Source organism: Chanodichthys erythropterus, chromosome 7 (assembly GCF_024489055.1).
Source record: "Chanodichthys erythropterus isolate Z2021 chromosome 7, ASM2448905v1, whole genome shotgun sequence".
Classification (NCBI taxonomy): Eukaryota; Metazoa; Chordata; class Actinopteri; order Cypriniformes; family Xenocyprididae; genus Chanodichthys; species Chanodichthys erythropterus.
In genome coordinates, this window is record NC_090227.1 from 30,699,994 (window position 1) to 30,723,195 (window position 23,202).

The 23,202-nt window shown below is 36.6% G+C and overlaps 1 protein-coding gene across 2 annotated transcripts in view; it reads left to right on the top strand.

The window, feature by feature from the left end:
* cdh13 (cadherin 13, H-cadherin (heart)) overlaps positions 1-23,202 on the top strand; it is a 419,907-nt gene that overhangs the window by 145,454 nt on the left and 251,251 nt on the right. For both annotated transcript variants that reach the window (XM_067390159.1, XM_067390158.1), the window contains exon 3: positions 20,448-20,659. In XM_067390159.1, coding sequence (XP_067246260.1) covers positions 20,448-20,659 — 212 coding nt within the window. The remainder of the gene's footprint in view (positions 1-20,447; positions 20,660-23,202) is intronic.

Genomic DNA, 23,202 nt, shown 5'->3' on the forward strand with positions numbered 1-23,202 from the left:
TAGTTAATGATGCCCCAAAATAGGCAGTTAAAAAAAATAAATAAATAAAAAGAAAATTAAAAATCTATAGGGTATTTTGAGCTGAAACTTCACAGACACATTCAGGGGACACCTTAGACTTTTATTACATTTTGTAAAAACTGGTTCTAGGGCACCTTTAATTAACAATCAAGACAGTTGAGAGAGACTATATTAGGAAAGTAGTGGCACATTGTGAATTGTCCTTCATATTTGTGTTGTCCTTATATTTAGTGTGGGTGTATGCTGGTTGAAACCTGTTGCTCTGGCCTGCTGACTCTCAGAGATAACAAGCAACCGCAGAGGAAAAACATAAGTGCATACTCTCATTATTCCACCATCATTACCATACAGCACATACACAAACACACACTCTCCTGCAGGTAATCTGCAGTAATACACTGTAAGCACACGGCGAGTCTTGCTATGAAGCTAGCACAGAATGTAGCTGAACTCAGAGGCTACTTCGAGAGAATTTGTGACCTGTAACATTAGAACGGAGAGCTTCAAAAACAACAGTTTTTCTGATGGTTAATCCACTGATGTGATTTGTTGGATTCGCCTACAAAAAAATGTTTGAACTGCTGCCCTGGAGCACCCTTAGGGTATTGAGCTGAAATTGGTTCTTATTCTTGATGGCATCCAGAAAACCGGCCTCTGCTTTTGCAGTTCAATTCTGGTCACTGTGACGGCTTAACATATCTGATTTAAGTTTATAGCAACACTGATGTCTTTTTTTTTTTTTTTTTTACAGTACCCATAACAATAGCAAAATAAAACAAATTTCCCATTGATCGTGTAGATTCCTTGTGCTGAGCTGCATTACATTATGATTGACCACACGAGTTTGATCTCTATTGTTGCAGAATGTACAATGCAGAAGGAGGAAATGACTTTGCTCTGATGTAGACGAACATTCATATTTGTTCCCAGAAAATGTAATACCTTATAGGAGTGTTACACATTCCACGGTCGTCATCCACTGTTCTGGTATTTGTGACAGTATTTTTTGCAGTAAGCTATTTATCTGTTAAGGACACATTTAACAAGCAATTGTGTTTGTAATTAGGCAATTAGTTTCCTGTCACCTGATATGAATTAGTTTAAGGTTATGTTGTCTCAGTGCTCTTGTCAGAATACCTTCTGAAATAATTCTAGTAATTTCATTGTGCCCATTGAATATAGATGGGGCCAATTTTCAGAATTTTATACAAGAAAAGTTTTATAATATTTTTGGTTTGTTATGTGCTTCATAGTCAGTATTGGCAAGTCTGTGGTTTTCCTGCAGAACTGGGCTACTCTTAAAGCTGCAGTCTGTAACATTTATTGGGTTAAAAATCAAATTTCGAGCAAGTACATAACTAGCCAGAGCTCAAAACTATCTCCTTACCTTAACCCGATTCACAATGGTAAGCTTGTAATAATGTTTTCTAATTAGAGTGGTTCTGGTAGGTTTCCACGAGAAATTTGAGCATGCCACCATTCGTCTTTGCGTCATTACTGTGAGTTACATTACTTTGAGTCTGTTTACATAAAGAAGGAGTCCCAGCTAGTAGGCTATATGGCATGTGAGGATGCTGAAGGTGGCAGGTAATTTATAGCCTTTTCTCATAGCAGCTGGAATAATTCAACTTGTCATTTCGATGGTGGATTGTAATCCAGAAAGGTCCAAATGACAATCATCAGTGACAGCTGATTCACCCGTAGTCAAAAGCAAAAGACTTCGGACTGCGAAGTGGCTACAGAAATTGAAATCTACAGGTAATGCTAATGAACACTAAATACATGTAGTCACACAATTCTAACAATTTGAGAACAAAGTCTAACAATAATAATAATTTTGCAGGGTTTGACATGATCCGTGCTAAGCAATCGTTAGATTTAATCACCATTGGTAGCACAATTTATTTTAATGCTTTTTTCTCAGTTGGTCAGAACAAACTTTGTTACTTGCTTGGTCAGATGACATTTTCCCATTAAAAAAAAAAAAAAAAAAAAAAAATCTTATTTTGGTCATACTTCTAAGATGTAGAATCTGTGATTCCGAAATACAGTGTCCACCGGCGCGGTGACTGAAACCAATGAGGACTGAGGAGCCGTGCCGATGCACAACCCACGTAAAGATGATAATTCTGCAAATAACTGCAGTTGCAGGTTTCAAACAGAGATGGCGACAAAGAGGCAAAACTTACAGACTGCAGCTTTAAGTTGTTTCTGCAGGTTTAAATTCAGTACGAGTTGGCGCTGACCTTGCAACCCAGTTCATCGTTCATGAAACCCAGTTTGAGAAATATTGATGCCGCTGTTGCCCAAATATTTGTCATTTTTTCCTCAAATAGATTTTATTTATTTATTTATTTTAAATTATAGATATTTGGCTTTTCTGTTTTTTTCCCTTTCTTTCTTTTTTCTTCTTTTTTTGTTCTATTTGTATGGAAAATACTTTTTTTCCCCCTTTTTGTAAACCTATTATTAAAATCTAAAAGACCATCCTACTGATAAAACAAAACAATTAAACTCACCGCCTACTCACCGCAACTGAGAGTATCATGTTTGAGAGCAGCCTTCTCAAAAAACACTACATTATGATTATGATCTCAGATAAATGCAGTTAGCAGTCTCAGATGAATACAGATTAATTGGCTAGCTTCTCTTGACTATCATTGTCCATTCACAACAGCTGCATGTATGCTGCAGTAAATGTGTGTTTGTGTGTGGGCAGGTGTGTGTGGGTGGCTGAGGTTAGACTTGCTTTTAACATATTAAGAGAAGTACCCTGTAACTATACATCTAACTTCTGAAGAAACTTTGGAAGTTTGGATGCTTTTAATAAAAAATTTAGTATAATTTTAGAATAACATATGGTGTTTACTGATCTTTCTAAACAATTTAATATTATCATCACTAGTCGTAATTGTTGGACTAATTTAAATAATTGAAACTACTTTGGGGAAAAAAATCACTACATGAAAAAAAAAACATACTCATACTGTATACAGTATGTTTATTTGTTTATTTAATTTTAGTTTAAGTGAAATAGTAATTAGAATGAAACATCTTCAAGTACTTCAAAATACAGTGAATAATTATTTATTACAAATTATTCAGATTTTTAGAGTGCATTTTAAGATTACCCATCAACCATTTAAAATGCGCAACACCACTATATGCTTCTTCAAAGAGGCAAGTGCACTGTAAAAACACCCAACTTGCATGAGCAGCCTGGTGGAACGAGTGAAGGAGATACGCTGAATGAAAGTCAACTTTCACTCTCTGACAGCAGATGGAACTGATCGAACAGCGGAAATGCTGCGGTTACCCCGGTAACCCCCGTAAACAAAGCAGCTGTGCTACAGCTACTACAGTATAAATGTTATAAACAGCCATAAAGATTTTTGTATTCAATATTGTTCATCACAGTACCAAATACAACATGAAAATTTGATACTGTCACATGCCTACTTCAAAGCTTTACGAATCTTTCGTTTCGAATCAGTGTTTCGGAGTGCCAAAGTCATGTTATTTCAGTAAATAAGGCTTCAATTACATGATCTGAACCTCTAAATTGAAACAAAAGATTTTTAAAGCTTCGAAGCAGTGAATTAGTGTAGCACCATGTTTAATTTTTGACAGGAATGAAAACAAGGCTGTGAGGGATAGAGGTACGGTGCGTTTAATGGATTGGACTGTTGTTTAATAACATACCGATTGTTCAGATCTAGGATCATTGTAGGCCTTAATGTGGCATTGTCATTTTCATCTGCATTAAATTCAATATGGCGTCCAACCTGACTTAAGTCTAAACGTCACTACTTTTAGCACTGCTAATCATTCACTGTGGTTTATACATAGATTTTGCATCTTACAAAGTACCAATAACTTTTTTCCCCCTGTGTTAGAGATAGGATGTGTGCTAGACAGTGGGTGGCATGTGTTGTGGGCAAATATATTTATTCTAGATTTTGAGCTACAGTGCGCATTGACTTTGCAATTGAAAGACTCACCTGGGGGTACTTCACTATATGAAATGTTCTGTATAAATAGACGAGATAATCTGCCTGTCTACGGGTCTTTTTGACTTTGCCCACTTCAAAAACTCATTGTGGTTACCACCACATGCTTTTAGCCAAATGCAAGTATTCATTCATGCATCTTCTTGGAATATATATGTTTATCATGTATGAATGTGTACAAATACATCTTTGAAAAGCCTGAATTGTCGCATTTCAGATCTTCACTATCTACCTGACAAGATACAAGGATGGCTGCTATGGATAACCCAACAGATCCAACAGAAAAAAAAAAAAGAAAAAAGAAAAAACTCTTGAGTAGGTGTTTGAATCACTACAGTGATGTCCTTTACTCAACCCCATTTACACAGATCATCCAAACCCCTTATGTTTAATAGCAGAGAGAGCAAACTCCTCTATCTATCTGTCTGTCTGTCGTGTTTCAGTATTTTTTTCTTCCTTTTCCTGCCATGAACATTGTGTATTAAAGAGAGACTGTTAAATTAAAGACAAGTAAATATGGATTTGTTGACTTGCTGATTTTGAAAATGCATCCCTAGCTAGTTATGCAATGCATTATTCCATGTCTGTTTACTACCCTTCCTGCTATTGTACACTTAAAAACCAATTAGTGATACCTATTGACTGAGTGACTGTGCAGGGGTCACACAGCTAAATCAGCCGGATACCCTTGGATAGGCTTAAAGAACAGCAGGGGAACAAAGTTCTTGGCTTAGGCCAAGGTTGCTCAGCCATCAAGCAGAGCTGAATATGGTTGGCACTAGCTCAGTGATTACCCACCAGCCTAGAGAAATCAATTCACTGAACTTCCCTCATCCAAGCAACTGTGAATGTCAATGGGTTCCTGCAAAAAGCCCTGATGTAAGTCTGAAGGAATTCCAGTGGGTTTGTGTTTCCGGTCCAGACTAAGGTGCAATATTTAACTATACTTTTCAAGACACTGCAATCTAACCGAGTGAGTACTTGTGAGCCGTTGTGAGAGAAAAGCAGGCCAGGATGATGAGGACGGTCAGTTCTGCAGGATCAAGCTGCTCTTGTTAAGAGAGCCCTTGAGACCAACGCCAACCAAAGAGGTGAGTAGGTGGAGGTGAGTGAAGAACGTGTGGGATTACTGAGCTGGTTTAGAGCCTTACCTTCAATTACATTTGACATCTTTGTAGTCCGCTGACCTGTCTGTAACTCCCAAAAGGGCAAATGTGGATACAAGCTGGTGTTTCGATACATCAGACGAAAATGTGGTTGGTTGGCCAAGTGTGGTAATCTCAGCAGAGTATAAGAACAGCTTTTACCCAAGGATTGATGTCTTTATAAAGCTTTGCAGACCATATAGTCATTGAGTAGACTTTTTTTCATTGCTGCTCTTTTGCTTTTGAGCTTCAAATGTTGGCTTTAAAAGGTTGCTTGTATCTTTACAGTATTAATATGTCAAAACTCAGTTCACTGCATGGAAAATGGCCTTTTGGCCCACCCATGGAGCAGAAAGCCATGTTTGTGACTTCTAAAGTGAATGTTAGATCAGCCCTTTAATGGTCTTTATCTGAGAATCTCAACATGAAAGGCTTGAGTTAGACGGAGACTTCAGTTGAAGAGCCCACAGCTGGAGAAGAACCCAACCAAAGAGAGATGAAGCGGGATTGGCTAGTGCTATGAGATCAAATGCTGAATCAAACTGGTTGTTTCACCTCTGATCAGGAGTACGGGCCACTGAAATGTCATCCCAGTCGTTGCCCCCCACTGAGCCAAATCTTGTGTGAGACTGTTTACTCGACTGCAGATAAACATCTTCACATTCTAATAAGCTAGTTAATGGTGATTAAACCATCAGCCATTAAAAACAGAGTGAACATTTTAATGGAAAAAAGCAATGATGTCTCCTTTATCTGACACACCCATTTCAGGTCTTGGAGTCTCGACTAATGAGCTGATCTGAATCAGGTGTGTTTGATTAAGGACATGGAAAACATGCAGTGTTGGGGAGACTCCAGGAATGTGTTTGGGAACCCCGGCTCTAAAGGCAGTAACACACCAAGCTGACGCCAACGAACTGGTGGCGACGAAAGCAGACTGCAGGGTTGGCTCAGCGTCTGTGTCCAAAGTTGCCCTGACACACCAAACCGATGCTCGACACCCAACGGCCAAGTAGCACGTCCGTTCTGCGCCTGCGTAAGATGAAATGCCTTTCCGAACCAGCAGGTGGCAGTAGCTGAACAGCCAATCAGAATGATCAGATGGCCTGACGGACCAATGAGCTCCGACGCCGATTCAACATGTCAAATCGGCTGAAAAAACGCTGATGAGGACCAACTTCAGCCGACGCTGCGGAACACACTGAGAAAACTTAGTCTTCCGACGAACAAAACTGCCCAACAGTTTTGTTCGTCGGTTCGCATCGGCTTGGTGTGTTCCTGCCTTAAAGGATTGGAATTGTTAATATCACACACTTTTAATGTGAGGCAGTATTACATATGCTTTTACACTTTCAGTTTTAAACAATTTACTTTATTTCAGATTATGTGTGTAGGTTTTTCAGCCCAGGCTTATTAAAAATGTACCTGTGTCAACATTTTTGCTAAACGCAAAATACTTTGCATCGTGCACGTTTCGTGTAAAGCGTGTTTAGTTTTTTCTGGAACAGAACATGAATATGGCAATGTTTTATGATGTTGTAGTTTGCATGTATCACAGCAGTTCTGAATTGAAATGTCTGGTGAGTGGCGCTAAAAGCTTAATGCTCCATCACGTACACCTACACTAAACCCTAAACCTACCCGATAGTGTTAACAAAAGCAAATGTGACATAAAAACACAACCTTAACCATGGTATTTTAGCTTGTTTTTGAACTCTTGTCTTTGAGCTCTTTACCATGACTCGTCTTTCACGGAATTTGTATCCAACCTCGTTGCATCACCAGTACAGTTCTGTACCAGCTGAACTACCGAGCAAGCTTGTTACGTCAGTAAAAACTGAATATCTGGAGCTGGGTAAGTGATGCAAACTCCAAAATATATTCATTTACTAATCATGCACTATGGGTGTTTTGAGGTCATAACATTATTGTGCAAGTAGCCGTGTGAAAACAAGTCTTTATTAATCCATAATCTAGCCCTGTAATCATAATTGTGTATGAAAACGATTAAAAGTGCTTGCTGTTTTACTGCCTCTAGTGTTGATTTCTTCTAGAAACTGCAGTGGTATGTACGTATTAGTACATATTTTGTGTTTTGCACAATGAGCCTGTGTTGAGGTTTTCAGTGGTTTTGTTTCCGGAAGTATTTTTCCCAGTCATTTGCCCCTATTGAATTCCTTAATAATGAGATATTTGAGACAAGTCATTGAATCACATAAATCACAAACTTGAAAATCTGAGGTGAAAAAAATGAAGCAATAAATGAGGCTAAAAACTTTGCATCTCATGAAGCATTGTGAATATCGCAATCATATCAAAAATGTCAGTTCAGTATAAAACTATTGATTTGAGTTATTAATTCTAAGTATAAAACAATATATTTGTTTATTGCAAAAATATTTAGGTATATACAGATATGTAGAACTTAAACAGTTGCAATGAGTCATGTGCAATGCTTCATGGAAGTTTGCTGATGAACTTATTTGGCATAGTTTTAATTTCCATGCTAACAGTGACTTTTCAGATTTCTTTATTATTAATAATAAATCTAAGAAGAAATCATATTGATTTGGCTTCTACAAACATAAATCATCACTTAAGAACCTCAGTGCTCATGGTATGGTCTGTCTGGAAAGGTTTATATGTTATTGTTAAAAATCAATTACTCTGTAGACAAAGTTAATGAGATTTTTACTACCGGAACTACTGTTGCGCTCTGTTGAGGTTTATCTTTATCAGTTGTTGACACAGCTTTAATAAGTAAATGAAATGCTGTTAGCAATTATCAGATCTGGGCTTTATTGTTATGTAATGTGCATATCATTGATAAAATGTTCGCTTGTGTATAAGCAAGTTCACGTGTGTTTTTGAATCCTGACAAGGCTCATCGCACAACTCCCGCAAGCTAATCCTCATTGCACGATGCAATTTGAGCTCAACAACACTCGTTTTAAGACGAAAGGGGTCTGCTATTGACAGCTAACATCAAAGTGGCCCATAGCTAAATGCTCTCCAAAACACTCCTGTCCTCTACAGCAACAAACATACAATACCATCAAACACTCACTGCTCTGCTTTTGAAATACCTGACACTGTTTGCTTTGCTACTGGCACACTATAAAGAGCTTACCCTTCTCATTGAAACCAATCTAAAATGGGCTAATGGAAAGGGAAATGAGCAGATACATGGCGCTTGAGAGATTTACTACGTCTTTGCGTGATTTGGTTTTCCCAGTAGAATAATCTTTTGACTTTGCTATTTGTTAAGAACAAATGGTTGTTTTCCTGGCCGTCCTCAATTATGCCGGCAAGCGGGGATGTTTGACGATGCTTTTGTGTGTGTTGGTGTATGCATTTTTTGTTAAAAATGGCCCTGAAAGCTTTTGTGTAGAGAGATAAAAGAACTAACGGCAGAGTTGAAAAGGTTAAGTGCTCAAAGAGGAAACTTCAGTGGATTTGATTTGTATTGACTTTGGTAGAGACACTGCACTAACCAGTTACCCTCGTTGCACCTAACAAACAGAGCTGAGGTGAAAGCAAAACAGCTGGAGATGGAAGGGTGATCGCTCATGTCATGCTGTTTTTTTTTGTTTTTTTTTTCTCGGTTTAAAAAGAAAGAAAGAAATACACTCATAGCCGATTTTTTATTTGAGCATTTGAATTTCACAGATAAAAGTAAGCATTTTTAATTCTAGGGGGCGCTGTTACACATCATATGAAAGAGTACAGCATCTACAGGATCCATGCGAAGGAAAAGATCTGCGTATACCAAGGCTGTGTCTGAAAACGCCCCCATACACGTAAATAGGGCACTATTTGAGGGAACAGCTTTGTAGTGGTGTCCGAAACATTAGTGCACTCATTCAATCCTATACAATTTTGTAGGCCAACCCGGAAGTTAGCGACGCACGGGTTCCCTCGATCAAAAGCCTATGCATTTTTCCCATAGACTTTTGGAAAATCGCAGAAAATAAGCTCTGTGTTTAACAAAGGGTTATGACACTTACACGTTTTGTCTATCAAGATAATCTTTACAAGTTAACACATTTATAGATTTTGAAGCCTAAATAAAGTCGTCAGATATAAAAGGCTAACAGTAGGCTATAAACGGACTACAAGCACACCATGGTCGCGGATCAATGTCGTCACCACCAAGCTTCCTCAAACTGCATTTAGAAAACAACTCTATTTAAAAACATGCTCGCTGATTATGATCTGTGCTGTTATGAATACTTATCCACTTTTTCATGAGAAATGCTGTCCAAATGTCCTGTTTGTCATGATGACATCTAAATTCCCCGCCAAAGGAACTAGTCCCTTTTAGCACTTTGTTAGCAACTGCCGATTTTAAGACACAGTAAAAGTTAAAAAAATCACAAGTGGGTTATAACTGGTGTGTTTTATGTCATAGATCAAAACGTGAAAGTATTTAGAGGCGTTGATAACCACAGACCTTATTTCAGGCGATTTAGCAAAAACCCATTCAAAAAACCCATAGACTTTACGGCATTGGAACTGGAAGTCCTAAAATGCTAACTCGCTTCCGGGTTTTGCCAACAAAAATGCGTCATCCCTGGGGCACTCTATAACAGTTACGTATAATGTACTTGCGGTACATACTGTAAATTAGTTCAACAGTTCTGTTTAAATAAATATTGAATTTAAAATCTAAACTTGTTGTCTAAAGGTAAAAGTGAACGCTGCCTCTTTAAAATCGTTAGCTGTAGTGCAGTTGCGCGTGAGTTCGCAACTTCGAATCGGTTGGCTGCGTAGTCGCTGTCTGCAGAAGCTAGTGGCTGTTTTGCAGAATGGAAATATTCCAATTACTTCACTTTTTTGACACAGGTAGGCGTGAACGTTACGGTAAAATAAAATGTAAGATATGTCCTAGGGAGAAAAAACTGTGCACTGTCTGAGAGTTGGTCTTCGGTCAGTGCGCTCTTAACCAAAGCGCACACAGATTTTCGCGGTTTATTACACATAAACGTTCAATTACACACACAGTTATGTCAAAATGCCTGTCTTGGCGTATATTCGCGTTGGTTATGTGAATGTGAACAGCATGTGTAACAGCATGTCTCCGTCCATTTTTAGTTACAGCAGCCTTTAAAACATGCTACTGTCTACTATTTGCTGTCTGTATTATAAATGATAATCAAACAATAGGGGTGTGACGAGACAGGTATCTCACAAGACGAGACAAGATTTTCATGAGAACGAGACTTTTACTCACTATTTTTAAGAAATCCTCAATGGCGAAATACATGACTAGAAAAAATATTCTGCAGGTGTATTTGAAATGCTTTAACTAATCATCTTGTAATGAATGTCATTTCACTTCTACTTTCTGAGTATGAATATTCAAAGTGCAAATAAGACCAAATTTTTCTTTGATACAGAGCTGAGAGATGGTTACAACTACACTGCCCAGCCTAAAATAGCTTTCATATTGGAAGATATCTGCATGCAAAATGCGGGGTATTGAAATCGCGTTTGAATGCGACCTCGTGTTTACTTTCACTTTCGCGCGTACTCTGTAAATATAGAGCGGCGGCGACCATAATCCAACTGAATTAAATGTTTTTTATTTAAATACAAAGCAAAACGTCTGTGGAGGCGTAATATTCTTTCCTAATCATCCTAACCACTCTGTCATGGCAATATCACAAGACTACTTTTCGTCTCGACGAGAAATCTCGTCACATTTTAGTCTTGCGAGATCTCGTGACACCCCTATCAAACAACAAAAGAAAAGCTTAAATATGGATTAATCTATATTTAATTTATACAGTTATGACTATGCAGAATTATTTTATATTTGATTATTACATTTCTATGGTATTTTTAGTTACTACTATTAGACCTACCTGAAAAAAAAAAAAAAAAATACCATTGTTTTATTTGTATCTTTATATATTTTTTACCGTGGTATCAACTTTGGTATTGAGTATTGTGCACTTTTGGTGGTATCGGTACCAACTACTAGATTTTTGGTATCATGACATCCTTATTCGTAGTAATTTTTTTTTTTTTTTAAGTATTATAGTATATTTTCTTAAAGCTAAAATGTTTTAAAAAGCTGTAAAAGGCTAAACTATTCCATGTTTGACTCATATTTAAATTATTAAATGAGTTTCCTTTCTATTTTCTATCCGGTCAAGGTTTATAGAGATTTTAAGAATAAATTAGTAATGAGTTGAAGTACCCAACACGTTGGCAGGGAAAGAGTTAACTGATATTCTTTTGGGTAGAATGGTGTAATCACTCTTTTTGCTCTGTCAAATGTTGTTTTCTCTTGGGAAGTTCCTACTTACATATTTGGATATCGTAATGACAAGATGTGCGCTCATATGATTTCTGGACAATTTTGTAGGTTCCTCTAATGTTTTCAGTTCCCGACAAAGACAGGAAGCTTTTTAGCTCTAATGCAATGTAATGAAGAGAGAAGGATGCACATTAGGTGTGTAATTGCCGTATTTTATCATTCTTGTGCTGCCTCAGAGAGTGATGGGAAATGTTTGTTGAACAAGTTGCTGTTTTTGGTACCAGCATGTGTCTACATGCAACATCATGCATCTTGTTGCAACATGCATATTTTAACATATTTTATCTTGGTGGAAAATGTAGTTCCTGTATGCAGTTTATATTGGATGCCTGATTTTGCCCCTCCCAGTCTCGATGAAGCAATATATGGGTAGTCGACATGAAATTTGAAGCAGTTTCATCAGTGTCTTGTTGGTGTGACATAATTCACCTGAAACATTTTAAACATTTTTATTTTTTTTTCTAAAATTGCTATACACTCAGCTTTTATGTGCTCATATTAATTGATTATATGGATTATGTTTGCACAACTAATTTTTGCCACCTGCAGGACCATTTAAAATGAGCAAAGGAAAAAAGCAATTAAAATGGCAGAAATTGAAAATGAAGACCTAATGTATACATTTGAAGACTTAAAGTATATATTTCCTACAGGACCTACAGTAATGCATACAAAAAAATATACATACAGTACAATATATAAATATATATATGGAAATGTTGTCATCCATCCATCCATCCATCCATCCATCCATCCATCCATCCATCCATCCATCCATCCATCCATCCATCCATCCATCCATCCATCCATCCATCCATCCATCCATCTTTTCTAGGCTAATTCTAAAATCTATGATGCTGTGTGTGACACAATGGCTAACATATAGGGAATAGAAAAACAGCTCTCTAATATTGAACCTATGACTATTTCATTGGTTCAAAAATATTTTTTTAAACTGATATGAAATATTGTTTCATGGACGGTTAGAATTATTTATGGTTAAAGCAACAAAAGTGACAATCGTGTATGTTATACACCCATTTTAACCTGCTGCCAGTGAGTATCATTTTATTTTCCCTGGTCCCTCTTTTAACTGTCTGACCTAAGATGGATGGCTGTTGTTACACCAGCAATCACAAAACACAATTTGACAAAGGGCTTGTGAGATGTTGAGAAACACGGGCGAGAAGAAGATTTAGACGAGCGAGACTGAGATGGAGGAGGAATTGCTTAAAGGTGGACATTTAGAAAATAAACCAACAACAAAAACACACATGAACAAGTTGAAAGGCTATAGGGAAAAAACAAAAAAACAAAGCTGAGAGTATAATTACAGCACACACGTGTTCCTTTGAGCTCTGCAATTCTACTGTTGATGATAACAACAACAATAGTGATCGGTGGGTAGTTTGACAGACAGACTGAACTCATTACAGCCAAGGTGCAAGAGCAGATCTCAGCACACAACAGCAGCACATACTACACTGCTACAGTCCCTGGGGCCTGGAGAGAGACATGAACACGGGAGCTCATTAAGACCCTCAGTCTAGCTCTCCCAGTGTCTTAACCCAGGCCCACATCACATTCAGAGTGTGAGAGATTGACTATGACTGTAGTCCTCGCAGCAGCTGAGGAGTGCTACTGCTGTTGATGATTATGAGTAACTGTAAGGGAAAGACAGAAAGAAAAGAATCCGGAATGATCTTTCTGTTTCTCCTGGTGATTCTGTGTCTTTTTTGTCACATGCAGGACCTGTAGTGAGGGCTGTATATATGTTTGACCAAACATACAGTAGTCTTCAATATTTCTCAAGGCTTTTTCATATAACTCTTCAGTGCATTCTGCATTCCATACACACACATATATATATATATATATATATATATATATATATATATATATATATATATATATATACACACACACACACAGTACTGTGTGTGTGTGTGTGTGTGTGTGTGTATATATATATATATATATATATATATATATATATTTACACACACACACACAACAGTAAAAAAACTGAAAGAAACAAAGAAAAAAAAAACTGAAAGGAAAAAAAAAGTGGCAAGTTTTTTTTGACCTCCCCTTACACTTCAGCAATAGCAGGAACCGGCTCTCTTAAACAGAAATTGAATGGAAAAGGACTGGAAGGCCAAGAAAACTTTCAAAATCTGATTAGAAGTTTCTCAGAGTTTCTTCATTGAGAAACTGGAAGAAATCCAGGAGGTCACACTAAATACTGATTTTTGCTTAAAGGGGCGATTCACAGTTTTTTTTTTTTTTCTAGGCTTTATTGTGTTTATGGGGTGCTGTTTAACATGTCATAATGCTTAGTATATATATATATATATATATATATATATATATATATATATATATATATATATATATATATATATATATATATATATATATATATATATATATATATATATATATATAAAACGCTGTATTTTTCATATTTTCCTTTATTCTACACCGCTGTTTCCATTGTCATTTGAATGGTTGGTTTGACTTCCTGGTTCTATGATACCACTCCCTCCGAAATGCGTAATGTGCTCAGATTGGTTTGCTGGCCCACTGTATTGTGATTCGCTGAAATGTCTTGAAGCGCCACGCCCCTTACCATTAGTGTTTACATGTGCTTCGGTGGAAATGTAAATAATGGCGTCTATATTGCCGTATAAAATTGAGCCCGAATCAGACCCAGATAGCAGTGATGATGAAGAGGGTCAATCAGAACCTTTCCAAGCACGGCTTTTAAAGGATGTTTATGAATGGTAAATATTTCTGTTTGTATTTGTGTCAAAGTGTTTAGATATGCTGTCACTTGTGAATGTTACTGCTGTTTGTTAGGTTTCAATATATGGTTTTACCCTGATTAAAGTAGCCTTTTTGAACAACTCTTGGCCTATGAACATGTAAGTTTGTTGGTGTTTGTTGACATTTGTTGGAGAAGTATGCAATAGAATTTAGCTAACTGGCTAGCGAAGCAAAAACACGCTGGTCTTTGTTTGGTCCTTGATGCAACCAAAAAATAGCAACATAATATATTTAAAAGACATGTACAAACAATAAAATTTACTTTCAGTTAGGGGCCCATAAACAGCAGCTTCTGCTTTTAAAGTGGGAACTGCTTCATAGCCTTGGTACAAATCCAGCATTAAACTCGTGTGCATTCTGGAAGGTGTCTTCTATTATCTGTCCAGTGTAGACAACTCTTCCGCTTCCACAATGCCATGCGACATGGCCTCGCCCACTTTGTTGCATGTTTCCGTGGGCAGGATTTATGTTAATTGCAGGGTTTATGATGTCACCAACCCGGGAAGAAGCTTGTTGTAGTCCAAACTGGTCGTATCGGTTTGTATCTTAATAAAAAGACAGAAAAATAAAATAAATATGGGTGGTCATTAAAACATAAAACAACAAAGTTGGTGGAGGCCTAAGACTTTTGCACAGTACTGTGTATATATTCATATGTCTAACAGTACTGTACTCTAGTATTATTTTTGTATTATTGAGATACTGTTATACTTTTTATTAGTTTTTGGAATTATTTTAATTCCATTTTAAAAATTCCATTTTAATTTGAATGACTATTCAATTAAATTTGTAATATTAGTAATGTGTTTTTTGATATTTTTGTATTATTTAAATGTTTATACATTTTTTACATTTTTTATTAGTTTTAGTTATGAAGTTAGCCATTTTTAAGTAAATGAATTTAAAATAAATGAAATAAGTATTAAATAAATAAGTGTACTTTTTATATTTTATGGTTTTAGTAAACAATAACAACCCTGTTTACTATAATAGTAGATTTGAAAGAAAATATTAACATCATACTACTGTTGCTAATATGATGCAAATATTTGCATATAATATTTCATTTAAAGCCGGGGACACACTTAATGACTAGCTAAAACGTTCTTAGACAGAGCTAAACACACATAAACTCCTTCGACTAAAGCAGATTTAAATACTTATACATGGCATTTAAATACCAACTGTAAACACAGACTGAACTCAACTGGCTCGGACTCTGCGCATTTGGGCATGATCAGTCGTAAGTATCAAATTGCATTCATAATCAGCATTACAAACATTAAGTGTGTCACCGGAATAAAGCCAATTTAATTTTGCATTTTGATAATTATTTAACTTAACCACATATCTTGATAATACCATGCTTAATATTTGTCTTATTTGTCTTAAAGATGCCCTAGATTGTTTTTTTACAAGATGTAATATAAGTCCTAGGTGTCCCCTGAATGTGTCTGTGAAGTTTCAGCTCAAAATACCCCATAGATTTTTTTTTTATTAATTTTTTTAACTGCCTATTTTGGGGCATCATTAACTATGCACTGATTTTTTTCAGCACGGCCCCTTTAAGAGATGCGTTCCCTCTGCCCCACGAGCTCTCGACTATATAACATTGCATTTACAAAGTTCACACAGCTAATATAACCCTCAAATGGATCTTTACAAGATGTTCGTCATGCATGCTGTATGCATGCTTCGAATTATGTGAGTAAAGTATTTATTTAGATGGTTACGTTTGATTCTGTGTGAGTTTGAGGATGTGCTCTGTGGCTAACGTCTAATTCTACACTGTTGGAGAGATTTATAAAGAATGAAGTTGTGTTTATGAATTATACAGACTGCACGTGTTTAAAAATGAAAATAGCAACGACTCTTGTCTCCGTGAATACAGTAAGAAACGATGGTAACTTTAACCACATTTAACACTGTATTAGCAACATGCTAATGAAACATTTAGAAAGACAATTTACAAATATCACTAAAAATATCATGATATCATGGGATCATGTCTATTATTATTGCTCCATCTGCCATTTTTCGCTGTTGTTCTTGCTTGCTTACCTTGTCTGTGCACAGATCCAGACGTTAATACTGCCTTTCCTTGTCTAATGCGTCGAATGGGCTGGCATTATGCAAATATTGGGGTCATACATATTAATGATCCCGACTGTTACGTAACAGTCGGTGTTATGTTGAGATCCGAGTGTTTTCCGGAAGTCTTTTAAACAAATGAGATTTATATAAGAAGGAGGAAACAATGGAGTTTGAAACTCAATCTATGTCTTTTCCATGTACTGAACTCTTGTTATTTAACTATGCCGAGGTAAATTCAAATTCTGATTCTAGGGCACCTTTAAAATATATATATATATATATATATATATATATATATATATATATAAAAAAAAATACATTTAGATGTTTATATAAAACTTTCAAATGATTTTTTTTTGTTTGTTTGTCACCAATGTCCCTAATGAAAATGTATTTTTTTTTAATATATATATTTGAAGAACGTTTACTGTCTAAGAACGTTTTAGCTAGTCGTTAAGTGTGTCGCCGGCTTTAAATGAAATACCAACAAACTTACATGTTCATAGGCCAAGAGTTGTTCAAAAAGGCTACTTTAATCAGGATAAAACCGTATATTGAAACCTAACAAACAGCAGTTCACAAGTGACAGCATATCTAAACACTTTGATACAAATACAAACAGAAATATTTATCATTCATAAACATCCTTTAATAGCCGTGCTTGTAGAGGTTCTGATTGACCCTCTTTATCACCACTGCTATCTGAGTCTGATTCGGGCTCAATTTTATATGGCAATATAGACGCCATTATTTACATTTCCACCGAAGCACATGTAAACACTAATGGTAAGGGGCGTGGCGCTTCCGGACATTTCAGCGAATCACAATACACTGGGCCAGCAAACCAATCTGAGCACATTGCGTATTTCGGAGGGAGTGGTATCAAAGAACCAGGAAGTCAAACCAACCATTCAAATGAAAATGGAAACAGCGGTGTAAAATAAAGGTAAAATATATGAAAAATACAGTGTTTCTGATTCAATTTCTTTTACTATGACAGCATAGATTTAGCTTTTGAATTGCATTAAAAGACATGATACTGTAATACATATAATGTGATGGCTATTCTCTAGTGTTCTGAATTACCTAAATGTGTTAATTGTCTGTATGTATCGCTCACCACAGATATATTTTTGAGTCTTTCCTTCAACAAACACAATAACGCATAATATCCTCTTGAATATATCAATATATCTCTTGAAAGGCATTACAATACCCTTCTCTACACCATTAAATGATCTCTTCCGATAGAAACAGGTGCTTCCGCAGGCAATAATGTGACTGTTGATTCGATTACCTGCAGTTTCATCACCTGTGTTCGCAGAGGTTATCGATAGGGTGTCACATTACTGATTCTGCCTCAATTCAATTAGCGGAACCGATATGTGAGAAGCTCTGTGGTCATACTGTGCTAACACTGTTAGCATCACCGCAGTCCTCGCTTGAGGATGCACTGTACAGTGTGGTGGTGAATGTTTAAGTGAGAGAACAAGACAGTATCTTTGTCTTGCACCTACACCTGCTTGCCCGAGTAATACATAATGTATTCTTTTATTTATTTTTTTAAATCCGAACAACCAGTGTGGCTCACAAAGGAAGCCGTTTTGGAGAGGAAAGAGTAGTCGTGAATGTAGCTCAGGTGTTGAGGTGTTCAAAGGTTGATTTTTTTTTTTTTTTTTTTTTTTCACTTTTGGCGTCCTGCAGTGTGAAGCGTATATCAAGATTGCTAAGCAATTAAGCTAATTGGTCACCAAGGCATTCATTATTGACATGGCATGCCAAACACCTCTTTTTTTTTTGTGGAGCCGGTGTTGTCACATTAGTCGTTTTGAACGGAAATGCAATTTCTGACTGAGTGAACGCAAAATAATGGTACTGGCACTGTTCCAGCTCACTTACTCAAATGAAATCTTCATTGAATGCATTTAAATGGTGTATTTAAACGGGTTATAGTCGGTTACAGTTCTCACTTAATCTTTTATGGATGTAATTGAATTTCAAAAAAAAAAAAAAAAAGGTTCAAAGGCTGAATCTGTGAAGGATTTCAATGTATATGCCTTTGCATGTGTACACTGATGACCCAAAACATTATGACCACCTGTCTAATATGCTGTTGGTTCTCCACGTGCTGCCAAAACAGTGCCGAATCACAGAGGCATGAGCCACCATTGAGCAAACTTTTTGGTCACATCCCATGCTCAATTGGATTGAGATCTGGGGAATATTGAGGACAGGGTGACACCTTTAACTCTTCATCATGTTCCTCAAACCATTCCTGAACAATGTGTACAGTGTGGCAGGCTGCATTATCCTGCTGAAAGAGGCCACTTCTACCAGGGAACGCCATTGTCATGAAGGGGTGTACCTGGTCTGCAGCAATGTTTAGGGAGGTGGCACACGTCAAATTTACATCTACATGAACGGCCAGGCTCATGGTTTCCCTGCAGATCATTCCCAGGACATCACATTCCCTCCACTGGCTTGTCATTATCCCACAGTGCATCCTGGTGCCATCACTTCCCTAGGTAAATGGCACATACGTACACAGCCGTCCACGTGTTGTAAAGGAAAATGGGACTCATCAGACTAGGCGACCTTCTACTTCTTCTCTATGTCCAGTTCCGAGACTTTCTGTTGGCTCGGACCAGACGGGATAGCTTTTGTTGCCCTCATGCATTCAATGAGCCTTGGGTGCCCAACACCCTGTCGCAGGTTTGTGGTTTGTCCCTCCTCGACCTCGACCCACTGCTGACCGGGAGCAACCCACAAGCTTTGCCATTTCAGGGATTCTCTGACCCAGTTAAAAGTGACAGTAAAGACATTTATAATGTTGCAAATTGTTCTATTAATTAAAGAATTGTGGGAAAGAAATGGTTTCCAGAAAGATATTAAGTAGCACAACAATTTTCAACTTCGATAAAAAGAGATTTTACTTAAAAATTAGAAAAAATTAGAGCATATTAGAATGATTTCTGAAGGATCATGTGACACTGAAGACTAGTAATGACTGTTGAAAATTCAGCTTTGTCATCACATATTAAAATATTAAGATATAATATTACAAAACAGTTATTTTTGTAATAATATTTTACTATATTACTGTTTTTATTGTATTTTTGACCAAATATTTTTGATTGATTGGTTGGTTGATTGGTTGATTGATTGATTGATTGATTGAGCGATCGATTTTATTGGAAAAATATTCAGTTAGAACATAATGCATACTATACAAACATTTAATATTATGGGGTTAAATTTCCAGGAATAGCTACCATGAAAAAATAAATTGAAGATTTGGCTCATGCTGCCCGTTTCACATCTACTCTCCCCAGGTCACCTTGAGTTACAAGAACATAACTTAGTGTCAAAGAAGGTGGTAAAAGGAAGGAAAGGAAGAGTTATGGATGAGAGAAAGAGGGATAGGGAAAGGAAATGGGAGGATGAATATGTCACAGAGGACGAAAAGAGTGAAAGCGAGGTATGGAGCGTTGAGATAAGATGGAGACGGACACGATCAGAGGGGATAAGCTGAACTGGTGTGGCGATATCTTCCTCGGTCAGACCTGATTGGTGAAGATGAAAGTGGGGTCGATATTATTGAGGGTTAAAGTTCTCTATTCCACATATATACATTGATGAATGAGCCATATTTTATTTATTGCCTGCTTTTAGCTCATGGATGAATGAGCTCTGGGATAGCTTCTTCAGGCATAGTCACCTTTTCAGGGACATTTTCTGCAACAGCAAGTCCATTTTTCATCAACCATAAGAGATGTATCACCTCAAAGGAGCCCTTTCTTGACAATTTTTTCTGTGGAAGCTATACTAGGTGACTTATGAATGAATGCGGTCCTCCTAACAATGCTATCCGTGGTTAATGCTATCTGCTAACATTCCTCTTAATCTATTTGGCAATATATGATATATATCAACTTGGCTCCATATCACTATTTCAAGTGTTAGACTTTATTTCTCATAAGCTTACATGTCAACCTCTCTTTTTCTTTGTGCATTTTTCTGCAGTGGTGTTTGATGACTGTGCTGGAAATGAGGGTGTGGAGTTTGAAGTATCGAACCCAAACTTCTTAATAGATGAGAACCTGAATCTGGTTCCTAGAAGAGACGTGATTGACAGCGGAGACGTCATGTTTGTCCATGGTGTCAACGTTCATGTCGATGACATGGCACAAGTGACCATTATGGGAGCACCGTCCAGATCTCCTCAGACACTCAGGGTGAGCATTTCTGTCTGTGTTGATTTTATATATGTGTGTGTGTTTTGTTAAATGGCCTGAAGTTTTCAATCTTGTCATTTTAAATAGTGTTCTATGCTGGAGACATCATATGTCTGGACACCCATGATTCTTTTCTTACAGAATTGGATGTATGTGTCATTCAGTGTGTCTTTACTGCCATCATATTGACAGACTCCAGCTCAGACTGGAAATTACCCATCATGTCCTGTCATTGTCTCTGTGAGGACAGACACATATTTCATTCAGAAGGGATCAGTGTTAGAAATTAACTTTTCTTATTAAGGGGGAAAATTGCCCCCTGGGGCTTTTTTATGTTCATAAGGGCATTTTTTTCTAATCATATAAAAACACAGTATATTTTCTAATGATGTTAAATACTTCAGTTCAGTCAATTCATTGGAATGAACTGGCAATCTGACCAATTATGGCTCTTTCCCATCAAATTAGCATTAAATCTGCTTTTCTTGGTTAATATCAAAGGGTTTGTTCACTAAAAAAATGAAAAATCTCTTATTAATTACTCACCCTTATGTCGTTCCACACCCATAAGTCCTTTGTTCATCTTCAGAACACAAATTAAGATATATTTGATAAAATGTGATGGCTCAGTGAGGCCTGCATTGACAGCAAGTTAATTTACATTTTCAAATGCCTAGAAAGCTACTAAAGATATATTTAAAACAGTTTATGTGACTACAGTGGTTCAATCTTAATGTTACGAAGTTACGAGAATACTTTTTGTGCACCAAAAAAACCCAAAATAACAACTTTATTCAACAATATCTACTGATGGCCGATTTCAAAACACTGCTTCACGAAGCTTCGAAGCTTTACAAATGTTTTGTTTCGAATCAGTAGTTCGGAACGCGTATCAAACTGTCATGTGAACCATTGTAATTTCGAAACACTTATGACGTAACAAAGCCTTGTTTACTGAAATCACGTGACTTTCACACTCCGAACCACTGATTCGAAATAAAGATTCGTAAAGCTTCGAAGCTTCATAAAGCAGTGTTTTGAAATCGCCCATCATTAGATATTGTTTAATAAAGTCGTTATTTTGTTTTTTTGGCGCACAAAAAGTATTCTTGTCACTTCATAACATTAAGATTGAACCACTGTAGTCACATGAACTGTTTTAAATATGTTTTTAGTACCTTTCTTGGCATTTGAAAGTTTAAATCAACTTGCTTTCAATGCAGGCCTCACTCAGCCATCGAATTTTATCAAAAATATCTTAATTTGTGTTCCGAAGATGAATGAAGGTCTTACGGGTGTGGAACGACATGAGGTAATTAATGACAGAATTTTCATTTTTGGGTGAACTAACCCTTTTATTGTGTTTTAAGTGCATATCTATATATATATATATATATATATATATATATATATATATAGATATATATATATATATATATATATATATATATATATATATATATATATATATACATACTTTTACATTGTTACTAAAGAATTCTATTTCAAAATAAATACTGCTCTTTTAACATTTCGTTTAACTTTCTATTAAAAGAATCCATAAAAAAACGTATCAGTTTCCATGAAAAATATTGAGCAACACAACCTTATTCAACATTGATAAAAATCATGTTTCTTGAGCACTGTGTGTGTGTGTGGATTTTTTTCCAGCAAAGATACATCATTTCATTCATATTTTTAAACATGCATTTCAGCATTCTTATCGGAACATTTAGGTTGTAGTTGTATTATACTGCATAGTGCCATAGTGAATGAAAAGCACCTAGCTCCCACCTCTTTGAGATAAACTGTGAATTATACTCTCAGATTAGACATATAGCATGAGTGAAGTGATTGCTACGTGAGAGAGCTCGGGGAGAACGGCGGCGTGTGAAGAGGCTGAGGCAAGAGCCTGGAAGCAGGGTCATTATGGATCATACATCCTGTAATCATAGTCAGACTAAGCCTTCAAAAATAAACCTCACCCCAACCCACTAGTTTGTTCCCAGTAGAAGACCTTGCATCAGCTAGCGAATGCCGAAGGGAAGCGCTTCTTATTGATGCCATATTTGACTTAATGCCCATTTTATTGGATTTTGATTATTGATAAGTGTGAGTGGAAATGGAAAAGGCCTCCGTCTTCCCCAGAGGCTGACGTGATGTAATTCTAGTTGCTGTACAAGCACAGCATAGGGTGAAGAGAAGGCCTTATGAGAAAAGTGAGAATTCAAACTATAATTCAGTATTTTACAGAGGATCAATATACGAATTAATTTCATGATTTGTTTTCCTCCCTGGCATTTCTGTGTGTGAATGAGACAGTCTTTCCTTGAGGAACCACCAAATGGAGTGCAAAAAAAAAAAGAAAAACATGCTGTGAATTTGTAAGACCTTGACATTTCATAGTTTTCATTCTGTAATCTACTGAAAAACTGGATGGTTGAAGAATAAATATATTGGTTTTTCTCGTTCAGTCATTTTTCATTTATTCTAAAGAAGAGGATGACCTGATCACAAGGTTACAGGTCGGAAATCTGTCTTGT